The following is a 13,575-nucleotide window of genomic DNA, read 5'->3' as shown; positions in this document are numbered from 1 at the left end:
TGAAAAACAATCAAAATCCAATTTTTCAGAAATAGCATACTACACTATCTAATTGACGTAACACTGACAGAATTGCGTATCAAGGCTGCAATTTTGTTTTCTCTTTCCCTTTCTCTTTCCCTTCTCAGCAATGCTAGTAATTCTTAATACTCAGATTTGCATCTTTGTATGTACTGCATGTCTTCTGTTCTAATGAAAAGTTCAAGGTCCTTTCCCTGATTTGTTAATTTTGTTTAATAATAGAGCACGCAAAAGATTCCCCCAGGAAAATAATATTGTTAAGACTATTAACAATACTACGATTTGTTCTGAAAGAATTCAAGGAAATAAAACAATAACAAGGAAGTCCATTTTAAAAACACCACTGTCCTTGGAGTAACAAAGAGCAATCCTAAGATAGCTTTAGCAATTTTACACGAAACTATTAAAAAGGAATAAGAAATAGTACACAAAAAAGAAAATTAAGCTTGAAATAAGAAAAAGAAAAAGACATCTAATTAAAGGCATTTTACACTGTTACCATTCACAGTATTTCTAGATGTTGAAACTCTAGAAAAAGTTCATAGAAGAGCAACAAAGAACATTAGAAAACCGGAGGCTAAAACATATAAAGAATTGTGGCTGGAGTTGGGTACGTGTAATGTAATGTAATGAAAAGAAGAACTAGGGGGGACATGATATCAGTGTTAGGGGATGTCTCAGAAAAGAGGGAGTGAAGAGATTCTCAAAAGCACCTGAGGACAGGACCAAAAGCAATTATTATTATTATTATTATTATTATTATTATTATTATTATTATTAATTAGATTTGTACGGCACCCCTCTCTAAGGACTCAGAGCAGCTCACAAAAACAATACATAATGTACAAATCTAATGTTAAACGAACAATTTAAAATCCTTATTATAAAAAACAAACACACAACCTAACAAACCATACATAAAAAACAATAGTAGCTAAGGGGCACATCAGTTTCCCCATGCCTGGCGACATAAGTGGGTTTTCAGGAGCTTTCGAAAGGCAATGGGTGGAAACTAAACAAGGAGAGAACCAACCTAGAACTAAGGAGAAATTTTTGGCAGAACAATTAATCACTGGAATAACTTGCCTCCAGGACTTGTGAATGCTCCAACACGGGACATTTTTAAGAAGAGATCGGACAACCATTTGTCTGAAATGGTATAGAACAGTGATGGCGAATAGTGTTGGGCGAACCCAACGAAGTTCGGGTTCGGCGAAGTTACCCAAACTTGGCGGTGGAGTTTGGGTAAGTTCACCGAACCCGAACCCGAACACTTCTGGAAATAAAGCCATGCGCCAGGAAGAAGTCTCTATGTTGTCAAAGCTCCGCCCCTGGAATCCCATCATGGGATTCCCCACCTCCTTTTGTTTGCAGCGCTGCTGCGGCGTCCTTTTCCGTAAAAATAAAAAAAAGGAGGTGGGGAATCCACGATGGGATTCTGGGGGCGGAGCTTTGATGACACGGAGACTTCTTCCTAGTCGGCCGAAATAAAGCCACGCACCAGGAAGAAGTCTCCATGTCGTCAAAGCTCCACCTCCTTTTGCGCCTCCCGACCAGCCGACAGCTCCCCGGTGTTCACCTTCCTCCGCCACCACCGGCGCCCGGCTCCTCCTCCTCTTCTCAGTAGATGACAGCCAGGCGGCAGCGCTTCGTGGTGTTTAAAAAAGTTCGGGTTTGGCATGCCAAACACTGCAAAGTTCGGTACGAACCCGAACTGTGCAAGTTCGGTTCGCCCAACACTAATGGCGAATCTTTTTTGGTTCATATGCCAAACTGTTTCAATTCCTACCCTCAAAACATATTACCCAAATGCTACTATCTGTTTGTAACATTTGATTAGCCAAAACAGTGGTTCATAGAGCAGCAGCTTCTGAATCGAAATATCTCAAATATGCCAACTTAAAGAATATGTACAGCACAAATCCAGAATCCATTACTTCTAGGGAATTAAAATTTTAAGAACCTTCAGATCAATTTATATTTGCAAACCTGTGGTCACTGCAATGCTGTCACGGTCAGGTGACACTCTCTGCCAGTTTTCCACAAGAAAAATTATTGGAGAAACTGGATGTTACAAACCTAAGAACTAAATACTTGAACTGAATCAGGTAATCCAATGTTAAGACGAAACACAATTGATAAAGCAAACATCAAATGAAAAAAAATGTCAAGATAAATTTATATCTAATGGGAACTAAAGATGAAACATGAAACAAGAAAATATAGATCAAATGAAACAAAGGGTATAAAAATATAGTAAATACTTAGAATAGTTAGAGATAATTACTAAAAAACTGTATGACATGATAGTCAAGAGAAAGGTTGACATTTTTCTACATTACACTGATATAGTACTGTATATATATATATGGTGCAGAGCTGAAGGGATTGGATACTGTAGCCTAGAGGATAATTCTCTGCCTGACAAGGCAAAGGTTGCAGGTTCAAGTCCCAGTGGGTATGGCTAGCTGATGAGGCCAAAATAAGGCCGAAATAGATCTATCCTAGTCTCCCTTAATTTTCAAATTCAGCAAAAAAAAAACATGTGACATATATATATATATAATGTTTTTTATGTTTTTCATTTTCAGTGTTTCTTATGTACTACGTATGTTTCTTATTTTTGCATTTGTCTGTATATATATATTTATATTCAATAAACTATTTCTTTTTAAAAAGGAGAAACTGGAAGGAAACTGAAAGTCATTTCCCTGTGTTTATCTCTATAGATAAATAAATATTGACCAAAGACAACCCAATGGGTCATTGGTTGTCTAGTGAATTATTAAAAATCATAGCTATCAGACCGGAAAAATATTTTTTAAGAAACTGAAATCCTCTCGCTGCACACCAGAGGAAGATTCATTTGGACAGAATATTAAAGGTCAACATGACTACGCTATGAGAATATTTATCAAACTGCGAACAAACCAATAATATGCAAAGCAAGTGTATTTTCACCCAAAAGCGCGTTAAGACCTTTCCCTGTTGTTCGTTCTTGCCCTTTTGCAGAGCCTCATTTTAATTCGCTTTGTGTTATTCTGCAAATAGTCAAGGAGCGTTTGCTTTTATTTGCTTACATTTTTTTTAGAGAGGGTGGTTTCCAGGTGCTGGAAACATCTTCAAGTGTCCTTCAGAAAAATGTTTGCCCTTTAGCTTTAAAAGGGCGATTCTAGCTATATTGGACTTTTTAATGTTATGACAACCACTTATGGTTCAGGAAATTCTTAATGGCTGGGATTCCCAGTATGAGGATATTCCCTCACAGCTTATCTTTTCCCCAATGTTATTTTAAATTAAAAAGAAACTTATCTAGAGGGAAATGAGCACGCTGCAAAACAAATCAGAATAATACAGTATTTTATTAGATTACACAACTACAATGAAGAGAAATTACCAGAAACAATGAGGTGGTGGGAAAAGGTTAAAAATTATATATTAACAATATCAGTAAGCGTTAACAATATCAGTAAGCGATGCAAACGTTAAAAATAAAATTAAATCACTTTATAAAGAATGAATAATGTAACCCAGAAAAGAAGTAAATGAAGGATATAGAATTGAATCTTCCTTGGTGAAGGGGTTTTAAAAATTTTCTGTTTGGTGATGGTATTCACTTTTATGTTTTTTGTTTTTTGTAAAAATTTCTAAAAAAATCAATACAAATTATATATTTAAAAAATAATAATAATAATAATAATACAGTATTTATTTCCACATATAACGTCTCCACAGGGGTTTGGGGAATATAGAATTTACACTTATGGCTTGGATTAGTTTATATAGCTTAACCAAGATAGCTAAAACCTAGCAGCCTCAGACAAAATGCACTTAAGTGAGTGTATTTGTTCCTTAGAATTATACTTAGAATTCTCTTAAAGCAGTGGTTCTCAATCTGGGGGTCGGGACCCCTTTGGGGGTCGAACACCCGTTTCACAGGGATTGCCTAAGACCATGGGAAAAGACAAATTTCCCATGGTGTTAGGAACTAAAGCTTCTATTCTGGCGCCTTAGAACATATTTTTACAATCCGACCAATCATGTATTTACAGTGGGGTGTCCCTCTGACCTTCCTACCAACCAGCTTAAAGCTCTGTTGAGAAAATTGGTGCTAGACTTCTGGTTGGGGGTCATCACAACATGAACTGTATTCAGGGGTCACGGCATTAGAAAGGTTGAAAACCACTATGACCTAAATAATAATAATAATAAATAATAATAAATAATAATAATAATAATAATAATGTTTATTTATAATGCCTTTTTAACAAAGGGCATGACAGCAAGCCATATGCAACTAACAAGGAACGACAGTAGGCAATACACACACTTAGCTAAAACACAACTAATAAAACCACAAAACTTGTTAAAAACATTCCCAAACTCTCCAATTTCTTCCTCTCTTGCTGATCCCCAGAACAGGGATGTTTCAATCTGCTGAATCAAAGAGGAATGTCAAAGAGGAATGAGTTCCTTTAAGGGGCTTCCCTCCAATTTTTGCTCTTTGTAATCTTGGGACAGAAGTTGAGCTGAGAGAGTGTGCCCGGCATACAGTCACCCAATGAGCTTTGGTAGATGAGGGTGTATTAGACCTGGATCTCACTGGGCCTGGTTCAACATTGTTACACTGCTATATCACTGGATCTCTAAAGAGAACCATTTTTATCTTGTGTTTTGGGTATTGGCTTAGGATGTTGGGGTAGCAAGACAATTGGTCTCCAAAGTTGGCAACTTTAAGACTTCTGGACTTCAACTCCCCAAATGTCCTTAGCCAACATGGCTGGATGAGGAATTCTAGAATTGAAGTCCACAAATCTTAAACTTGTCAAGTCTGGATATCCCTGGGTTAGATTATGGGCTACAAAAATTACGGGCTACAAAAATGGTGGAAGGTCTTAAGCATAAAACTTATCAGGAAAGACTTAATGAACTCAATCTGTATAGTCTGGAGGACAGAAGGGAAAGGGAGGACAGAAGGGAAAGGGGGGACATTTAAATATGTTAAAGGGTTAAATAAGGTTCAGGAGGGAAGTGTTTTCAATAGGAAAGTGAACACAAGAACAAGGGGGCACAATCTGAGGTTAGTTGGGGGAAAGATTAGAAGTAACGTGAGAAAATATTTTACTGAAAGTGTAGTAGATCCTTGGAACAAACTTCCAGCAGATGTGGTCAGTAAATCCACAGTAACTGAATTTAAACCTGCCTGGGATAAACATAGATCCATCCTAAGATAAAATACAAGAAATAGTATAAGGGCAGACGAGTCTTCGGAGAGGGGTGGTATACAAATGTAATAATAATAATAATAATAATAATAATAATAATAATAATAATAATAATAATAGATGGACCATGAGGTCTTTTTCTCCTGTCAATCTTCTATGTTTCTATGTTTCATTGTATTGCATGAACCGAGCAATTGGATTAATTTTGTAACTAAGCTAAGCTAAACCTATCGTGTGAACTCACCCAGGGTCTTTCTTTCTTTCTTTCTTTCTTTCTTTCTTTCTTTCTTTCTTTCTTTCTTTCTTTCTTTCTTTCTTTCTTTCTTATTTTATTTTATTTTATTTTATTTTATTTATTTTTTTACCCACCTTGGAAGGATGGAAGGCTGAGTCAACATTGAGCCGGTGATGAGATTTGAACCGCTGACCTTCAGATCTACAGTCAGCTTCAGTGGCCTGCAGTACAGCACTCTACCTGCTGCGCCACCCTGGCTCTTTCCCTCCTTGACTGAAACAACCTTTTTTCTCTCAAGGCCAAAAGCCAACTGCTATAGTCTCTCCAGTCGCAGGGACCACGCGAGATGTGGTAGAGACTGCCTTGAACATTAGCGGCTTCCCAGTGGTGCTGAGCGACACGGCAGGCCTGAGAGAGACCACAGACATGGTTGAGATGGAAGGAGTGAGCCGGGCTCGTCAGAGGTGAGAAGAACGGTGGAAGGGGAGGATCAGAAGGGGAGGGGCTTATACGTTGGGAGCAGGCAGGCACAGCTTTGGGTGTCTCGTGCACGCGTGCGCGTCCCAGCGAGATTTTGCTTGTGCAATTTGGCTTCCGTGCATGCTCAGTAGCAGAATTCAGCCCGAAACACAGCTGAGGAGTTGATCAGCTGTGCTTCGGGCAAAGAAATAAAGGCCAATATTAACCCAGGGCGGAAGGGTTCCTGGAGACTCTGCTCCGCACCCAGCAGCAAAACGTCGCTTTGGCAGGGACGAGGCATGTGCACCGCTGAGTTAGCTGGTCCCAGTGGCGGCGGCAACTGCTGAGGCGACTCCAGTGGCTTCCCTTCGAGGACATGGCGGTGGTGGTGCCTGGTGCATGGACGTGACGTTCCCGGCGCTTCTGCTCCTCGAATGGAAGCCGCCGGAGCCCCCTCACCAGTTGCTGCCTCTGGGACCAGCTAACTCAGCGGCGCACCTGCCCCATCCCTGCCAAAGTGACACTTTGCTGCTGGGTGTGGAGCAGAGTCTCCAGGAGCCCCTAGCGAGGATTCCCCAAGAGAGAGACAGACGAAGGCAGAGAGAGAAGAGGTAAAGAGAGAGGGCGGAAGTGAGGGACAATGTGTTGGGGGGGGAGAAATCGGGGTGACCTCCCTTTTCTGTCGCTTTCTGGTCGGTCACATGTGGGTGATGTGGCTGTTGGGTATCCGAATTTTGTTCGGTATCCGGTGCAAATTTTTAACGAAATTTCTGGTTGTTATCCGAAATGTTCGCTATCGAAGGCTTTCGCTAGCTGAGGTTTTAGAAACATAGAAACATAGAAGTCTGACGGCAGAAAAAGACCTCATGGTCCATCTAGTCTGCCCTTATACTATTTTCTGTATTTTATCTTAGGATGGATCTATGTTTATCCCAGGCATGTTTAAATTCAGTTACTGTGGATTTATCTACCACGTCTGCTGGAAGTTTGTTCCAAGGATCTACTACTCTTTCAGTAAAATAATATTTTCTCAAGTTGCTTTTGATCTTTCCACCAACTAACTTCAGATTGTGTCCCCTTGTTCTTGTGTTCACTTTCCTATTAAACCAATTAGTTAATTAGACCAATTAGTTTCAAATTTAATTGGATTTCTGAAGTTTTTATTGTCCTTTATATGTCTTTTAGCTGCCCCGAGTCCTCAGTGGGGGGTCGGCATGTAAATCCAATTAATAAATAAATAACCCCACCCCTGCTGCTAGCCACCCATCCCTGTCTCAGCAAAATAGAATAGAATAGAATTTTATTGGCCAAGTATGATTGGACACACAAGGAATTTGTCTTGGTGCATATGCAAAAGAAAAAGATACATTTGTCAAGAATCATGTGGTGCAACACTTAACGATTGTCATGGGGTCAAATAAGCAATGAAGAAACAATCAATATTAATAAAAATCTTAGGATACAAGCAACAAGCTACAGTCATACAGTCCTAAGTGGAAGGAAAAGGATGATAGGAATGATGAGAAAAACTAGTAGAATAGAAGTGCAGATTTAGTAAAAAGTCTGACTGTTGAGGGAATTAATTGTTTAGCAGAGTGATGGCGTTTGGGAAAAAACTGTTCTTGTGTCCAGTTGTCTTGGTGTGCAGTGCTCTGTAGCGATATTTTGAGGGTAGGAGTTGAAACAGTTTGTGACTCGTGCAGTATACAGGTCCTCAATGGAAGGCAGGTTGGCAGCAATTGTTTTTTCTGCAGTTCTGATTATCCTCTGAAGTCTCTATCCTTTAACCCAAGGGTCCCCAAACTTGGCAACTTTAAGAGTTGTGGACTTCAACTCCAGAAAGCTGGCTGGAGAATTCTGGGAATTGAAGTCCACAACTCTTAAAGTGCCCAAGTTTGGGGACCTCTGTTTTAACCCTTTATAACTTACAACTACATTTGGGATCAGAATGTCCATCTCTAAGCAAGGCCAATTTTGCAATCTTTTTTTTTTTGGCCACAGCTGTTAAGTGAATTACTGCTGCTCTTAAGTAAATCACACCCTCGTGAGTGGTTGCAGGCTGAACGCTACCTGTGCTGGCATGAAACTGGCTGCCCTTCTCATCCGTCCCTTTCCTGCTTTGATTGCCTCTCTCCGCAGTCATTGCAATCCCCGGCGTAATGCCGGGCAGATCCTGATCGATCTTAACGCACCTTGAAGCTGCCTTTGGAGCATGTCGGAATAAGGAGGAAAATATTGCCTTTAACTGCAGTCCTATTATGGACAATCTTATTTATTTATTTGTTTGTTTGTTTGTTAAATTTGTATGCCGCCCCTCTCCACAGACTCGGGGCGGCTCACAGCAGTGATAGAAACAATGTACAATAGGAATCTAATACAGTAGTACCTCTAGATACGAGCTGCTCCACATGCGAGTATTCCAAGTTACGAGCCACGAGGGGAGAGAAATTTCTGTTCCAGACCCGAGCTCAAATTCGGGATACGAGCCGAGCGTCCACTAGGTGGCGCAAGAATCCTTGCTTCTGGTTATCTCGGAGGGGAAAAACAAAGTCTAAAGCCATTTGTTCCAGATACGAGTTGTTCGACATACAAGCTCTCTTCTGGAACGAATTAAACTCGTATCTAGAGGTACTACTGTAATACGAAGTTAAAAACCCATAATTTAAAAAACATGCACACAACACACCATACATAAATTATATAGGCCTGGGGAAGATATTTCAATTCCTCCATGCCTGACGGCAGAGGTGGGTTTTGAGAAGTTTACGAAAGGCAAGGAGGGTGGGGGCAATTCTGATCTCTGGGGGGAGTTGGTTCCAGAGGGCCGGGGCCGCCACAGAGAAGGCTCTTCCCCTGGGTCCCGCCAAATGACATTGTTTAGTCGACGGGACCCGGAGAAGGCCAACTCTGTGGGACCTAACCGGTTGTGCGGCAGAAGGCGGTCCCGGAGATATTCTGGTCCGATGCCAATCTTCCTGTCTCATGAGCTGGGTATGAGATGGGGTCAACCTCATGGGGACACAGCTGAACAAACAGGTAGCCCAGTGTGCTTCTGCTGTGGTTAGGCACAAGGAAAACACCTGGCCTAGGACCCAAATTAAATAGATTTTGATCCAGCAAGCAACTTTCTTAGGTGAGGAACTATCCAAAAAAGTATGAAAAGTAGGCTGCATCACAAAGAACGAATAAAATCAAAACAGCTTGAAATTATTTGATTTAAACTTAAAAGTCGTGAGCTAGCAATCAACAACACAGTTGACAAATTGGTAGTGCTGACAGTAGTACTTTGGCAATTTTTAATAGAACTCCCCAGCATACTGGACTAATAGTGAAAATCTCATGACCTCAAAGACCCACAAAAAAAAAGGGAGCAGTACTTGCATCTCCTAGTGATGCTTGCTTGCTTTTGATTGTTTTTAAATTGTACGTTGCCCAGAGTCTGGAAGGAGTTGGGCGGCTTAGAAATCAAAAGGAAGGAAGGAAGGAAGGAAGGAAGGAAGGAAGGAAGGAAGGAAGGAAGGAGAAAGAAAGATAGATAAAGTAAAGAAAGAAAAGTAAAGAAAGAAAAGGAAGGAAAGAAAGAAAGAAAAAGAAGGAAGGAAGGAGGGAGGGAGGGAAAGGAAGGAAAGAAAGAGAGAGTCTGCGGAGAGGGGCGGCATACAAATCCAATAAATTATTATTATTATTATTATTATTATTATTATTAATATTATTATTATTATAGAGAGAAAGAAAGAAGGAAAGAAAGAGGGAGGGAGAGAGAGAAAGAAAGAAAAGGAAGGAAGGAAAGAGGAAAGGCTAAGGAAGGACAGAAAAAAGAAGAAAGAAAGAAAAATAATAATAATTAATAACAATTTATTAGATTTGTATGCCGCCCCTCTCCAAAGAAAGAAAGAAAGAAAGAAAGAAAGAAAGAAAGAAAGAAAGAAAGAAAGAAAGAGAAAGAGTGCTGGGTAAGAATGTAGGAGAAAAATACATCAGTTTGGAGCTATGATAAATGCAGTTCAGACCGCACGTCTGGCTATCATCATGTCCAAACAGAGGAAGGGGAGGAATCCAGGGAGGGATTACTTAAAATCCTTTCCTTCCCATCCTGTTTTTATATGTGTAGGAATTAAGGCTGCATTATGGGGAAAGCCTCAGTTCTGGCATTTTTTCATTGGGAAAGTCTCTTAAAATCAACTCTAGGATGGTTCTCGGAACAGAAGTTTATAATTAGGAAATGAACAACGATTCTTGAGGACGTAGCTTAGGAGAGAATTAAGGCTTGATTTGTAAACAATATTTCCTTGCAGGGTCCGCGATGCTGACGTTGTTCTGGTCATTTTGGATGGGAAAGTAGCAGCTGAACAGCCTGACCACTTAACTATGTCCATGGAAGACGTCCTGTCTCCCGATGAGCCAAATGAGACCCAGCCTTACCTGCTGGTTCTGAACAAAATGGACCTACTCGGAGAAGAAGGCCAAGCGGATCTCCTGAGGACCTGTGACCGACTTGGTGTAGGCCCGGCTTGCTTCTTGTCCTGCAAAACAGGAGATGGACTTACGGCCTTTCTGAATGCACTGCAGAAACAGCTTGCAGACATGTGAGAACAGAGGGGGGGGGGCAGTGGGGGGAATTGAGGGTGGATGTATATATTTTGTAAGTAACATGTTTAAAAACTCCAGGACTTGTATGGATTTTTACATGGTGTTCTGGTTCAGGCGGGAGTCGGCTGACCGTTGATAATAATTGCTTCTCAGACGATTAGTTTTCACACAATAACACTCCTTTTATTCTTCTACTTAAATTCTAGTGAAATACAGTTCCGTTAGGCAGCAAAATACTTTCCGGTTCATTCAGATGATAAAACAGGTCATTTATCTATTTTAATTACTTCACTGACTGCTAGAAAGCATTCTTTAATCTTTAAGCCGGTTTCTGCTGATTAGAAAGGCAATAAAAAAGCAATAAATCACACAATAGAAATCTCGGAGAGCTATTAGAACAATTAACCAGTAGAACAGCGTTCCTCCAGAAATTGTGAATGATGCAACATCACTGGAAGATGTTGGATAACCATCTGTCTGAAGTAGTGTAGGGTTTCCTGCCTAAGCAGGGTGCTGGACCAGAAGACCTCCAAGGTCCCATCCAACTCTTCTTCTTCTTCTTCTTCTTCTTCTTCTTCTTCTTCTTCTTCTTCTTCTTCTTCTTCTTCTTCTTCTTCTTCTCCTTCTTCTCCTTCTTCTCCTTCCTCTTCCTCTTCCTCCTCCTCCTCCTCTTCTTCCTCTTTCTCTTCCTCCTCCTCTTCTTCTTCTTCCTCTTCCTCCTCCTCCTCCTCTTCTTCTTCTTCCTCCTCCTCCTCTTCCTCTTCTTCCTCCTCCTCCTCCTCCTCCTCTTCTTCCTCCTCCTCCTCCTCCTCCTCTTCTTCCTCCTCCTCCTCCTCCTCCTCCTCCTCTTCTTCTTCTTCTTCTTCTTCTTGTTATAATAATAATAATAGTAATTTATTAGATTTGTATGCCGCCCCTCTCCGCAGACTCGGGGCGGCTCACAACAACAATAATAACAATGTGCAATGTAACAAATCTAATATTTAAAAGAAAGCATCTAAAAACCTGTCATTTAAAAACCATACAACACAAGCATACCATACATAAAATTATATAAGCCTGGGAAAGATGTCTCATTTCCCCCATGCCTGGCGATATAGGTGGGTCTTAAGCAATTTACGGAAGACAAGGAGGCTGGGGGCAGTTCTGATCTCCGGGGGGAGTTGATTCCAGAGGGCCGGGGCTGCCACAGAGAAGGTTCTTCCCCTGGGGCCCGCCAGACAACATTGTTTAATCGACGGGACCCAGAGAAGGCCAACTCTGTGGGACCTTATCGGCCGCTGGGATTCGTGCGACAGAAGACGGTCCCAGGGGTATTCTAGTCCGATGCCATGTAGGGCTTTATAGGTCATTACCAACACTTTGAATTGTGACCGGAAACTGATCGGCAGCCAATGCAAGCCACGGAGTGTTGGAGAGACATGGGCGAACCTAGGTAACCCCACAATAGCTCTCGTGGCCGCATTCTGCATGATCTTAAGTTTCCGAACACTTTTCAAAGGTAGCCCCATGTAGAGAGCGTTGCAGTAGTCGAAACTCAAGGTGATGAAGGCATGAGTGACTGTGAGCAATGACTCCCTGTCCAAATTATGATGATGATGATGATTAGTCGAAGACTACCTACCTACATTCTTCTATGTATTTCAGCTGTAGAAGCTCAGATGCTGCCTGTTTCCTATTAATGCAAGTAACTACCCAGCATAATTCATACATGCCAATAAATCATCTACTTAAGAACTGCAAACCTTAATATTCTCACTCTGCAGGTGCGGAGATCCCAGAACTGGTTCCCCCAGCCCAACGCAAGCACGTCACCAGCTCAGCTTGCAGAAGTGCTTGGAGGCCCTCGGGTGCTTTGCTGAGTACCAGCTTACGGATCTGGTGTTGGCTGCGGAGCAGCTGCGAGTGGCACGGCGACAGCTAGGGCGACTGACAGGCCAAGTGGGCACCGAAGAGCTCTTGTCAATCATCTTCAAGGACTTTTGCATTGGCAAGTGAAGGAGACCCACGAGCTATGAACTAGTCGGCACATGGCGCCATCCAGAGGCTGAAGGTGGTTCTGGACTTGTAACGCTTGTGGAAGGTTAAGGGAGAAGGTGCCATGGAAGCTTTATTTATTAAGCCAGTTTGTGTTTAAGGCAAATTTAAAATGTGGGAACTTCAACTCCCAGAATTCCCCCACCAAGTTTGAAAAAGACTGATTTAGGGTTAGAAGCTGCACTGGTGGTGATAAAGAGAGGATTTTCGCAGAAGGACAGAAGACATGTTATCCCAGCAGCTGGTCAGGTCCCACAGAGTTGGCCTTCTCCAGGTCCCGTCAGCTAGACCAGTGTTTTTCAACCAGTGTGCCGTGGCACACTAGTGTGCCGCGAAGCTCAGAGAGAGAAAGAAAACAAGAGAAAGAGAAAGAGAAAGAAAGAGCAAGAGAGAGAAAGAAAACAAGAGAGAAAGAAAGCAAGAGAGAGAAAGAAAGCGAGAGAGAGAAAGAATGAAAGCAAGAGAGAAAGAGAACAAGAGAGAAAGAAAGCAAGAGAGAGAGCAAGAGAAAGAAAGAAAGCAAGAGAGAGAGAGAGAGAGAGAGAAAGAGAGGGAGGGAAGGTGGGAGAGAGAAAGACATAGAGGGAAGTAGGGAGGGAGAGAGAAAGAGAGGAAAGAAGAGGAAAGAAGGAAGAGAGAAAGGGATGGAGAGAGAGAGAGAAAAAAAAGAGGGAGAGAAAGATGGAGAGAGAAATACTGTAGAGCGAAAGGGAGGAAGAGAGAATTTTTTTGTCCAAACTTTTTTTAGCCCCCCCCCTCAATGTGCCCCATGGTTTTGTAAATGTAAAAAATGTGCCGCGGCTCAAAAAAGGTTGAAAATCACTGAGCTACACAATGTTGTCTGGTGGGGACTACGGGAAGAGCCTTCTCTGTGGCGGCCCCGGCCCTTTAGAATCAACTCCCTCCGGAGATTTGCACTGCCCCCACCCTCCCCGCCTTCCGCAAGAGTTTAAAGACCTATTTTTGCCGGCAGGCTTGGGGCCATTAAGTCTACCATCTTGTCCCAGT

The 13,575-nt window shown here is 41.8% G+C and overlaps 1 protein-coding gene across 1 annotated transcript in view; it reads left to right on the top strand.

Moving 5' to 3' along the window:
• The window catches only part of GTPBP3 (GTP binding protein 3, mitochondrial), a 37,683-nt gene extending 24,647 nt beyond the window's left edge, over positions 1-13,036 (top strand). Inside the window, exons 7-9 of the mRNA XM_070747577.1 lie at positions 5,780-5,945; positions 10,236-10,526; positions 12,297-13,036. Of these exons, the coding sequence (XP_070603678.1) occupies positions 5,780-5,945; positions 10,236-10,526; positions 12,297-12,528 (689 nt within the window). The 3' untranslated portion in view covers positions 12,529-13,036. The remainder of the gene's footprint in view (positions 1-5,779; positions 5,946-10,235; positions 10,527-12,296) is intronic.
• The last annotated feature ends 539 nt before the right edge of the window (positions 13,037-13,575 follow it).

This window comes from Erythrolamprus reginae, chromosome 1 (assembly GCF_031021105.1).
Source record: "Erythrolamprus reginae isolate rEryReg1 chromosome 1, rEryReg1.hap1, whole genome shotgun sequence".
Lineage (NCBI taxonomy): Eukaryota > Metazoa > Chordata > Lepidosauria > Squamata > Dipsadidae > Erythrolamprus > Erythrolamprus reginae.
Note: the sequence above shows the minus strand (reverse complement) of the source record. Positions and strands in the feature narration are given on the sequence as shown.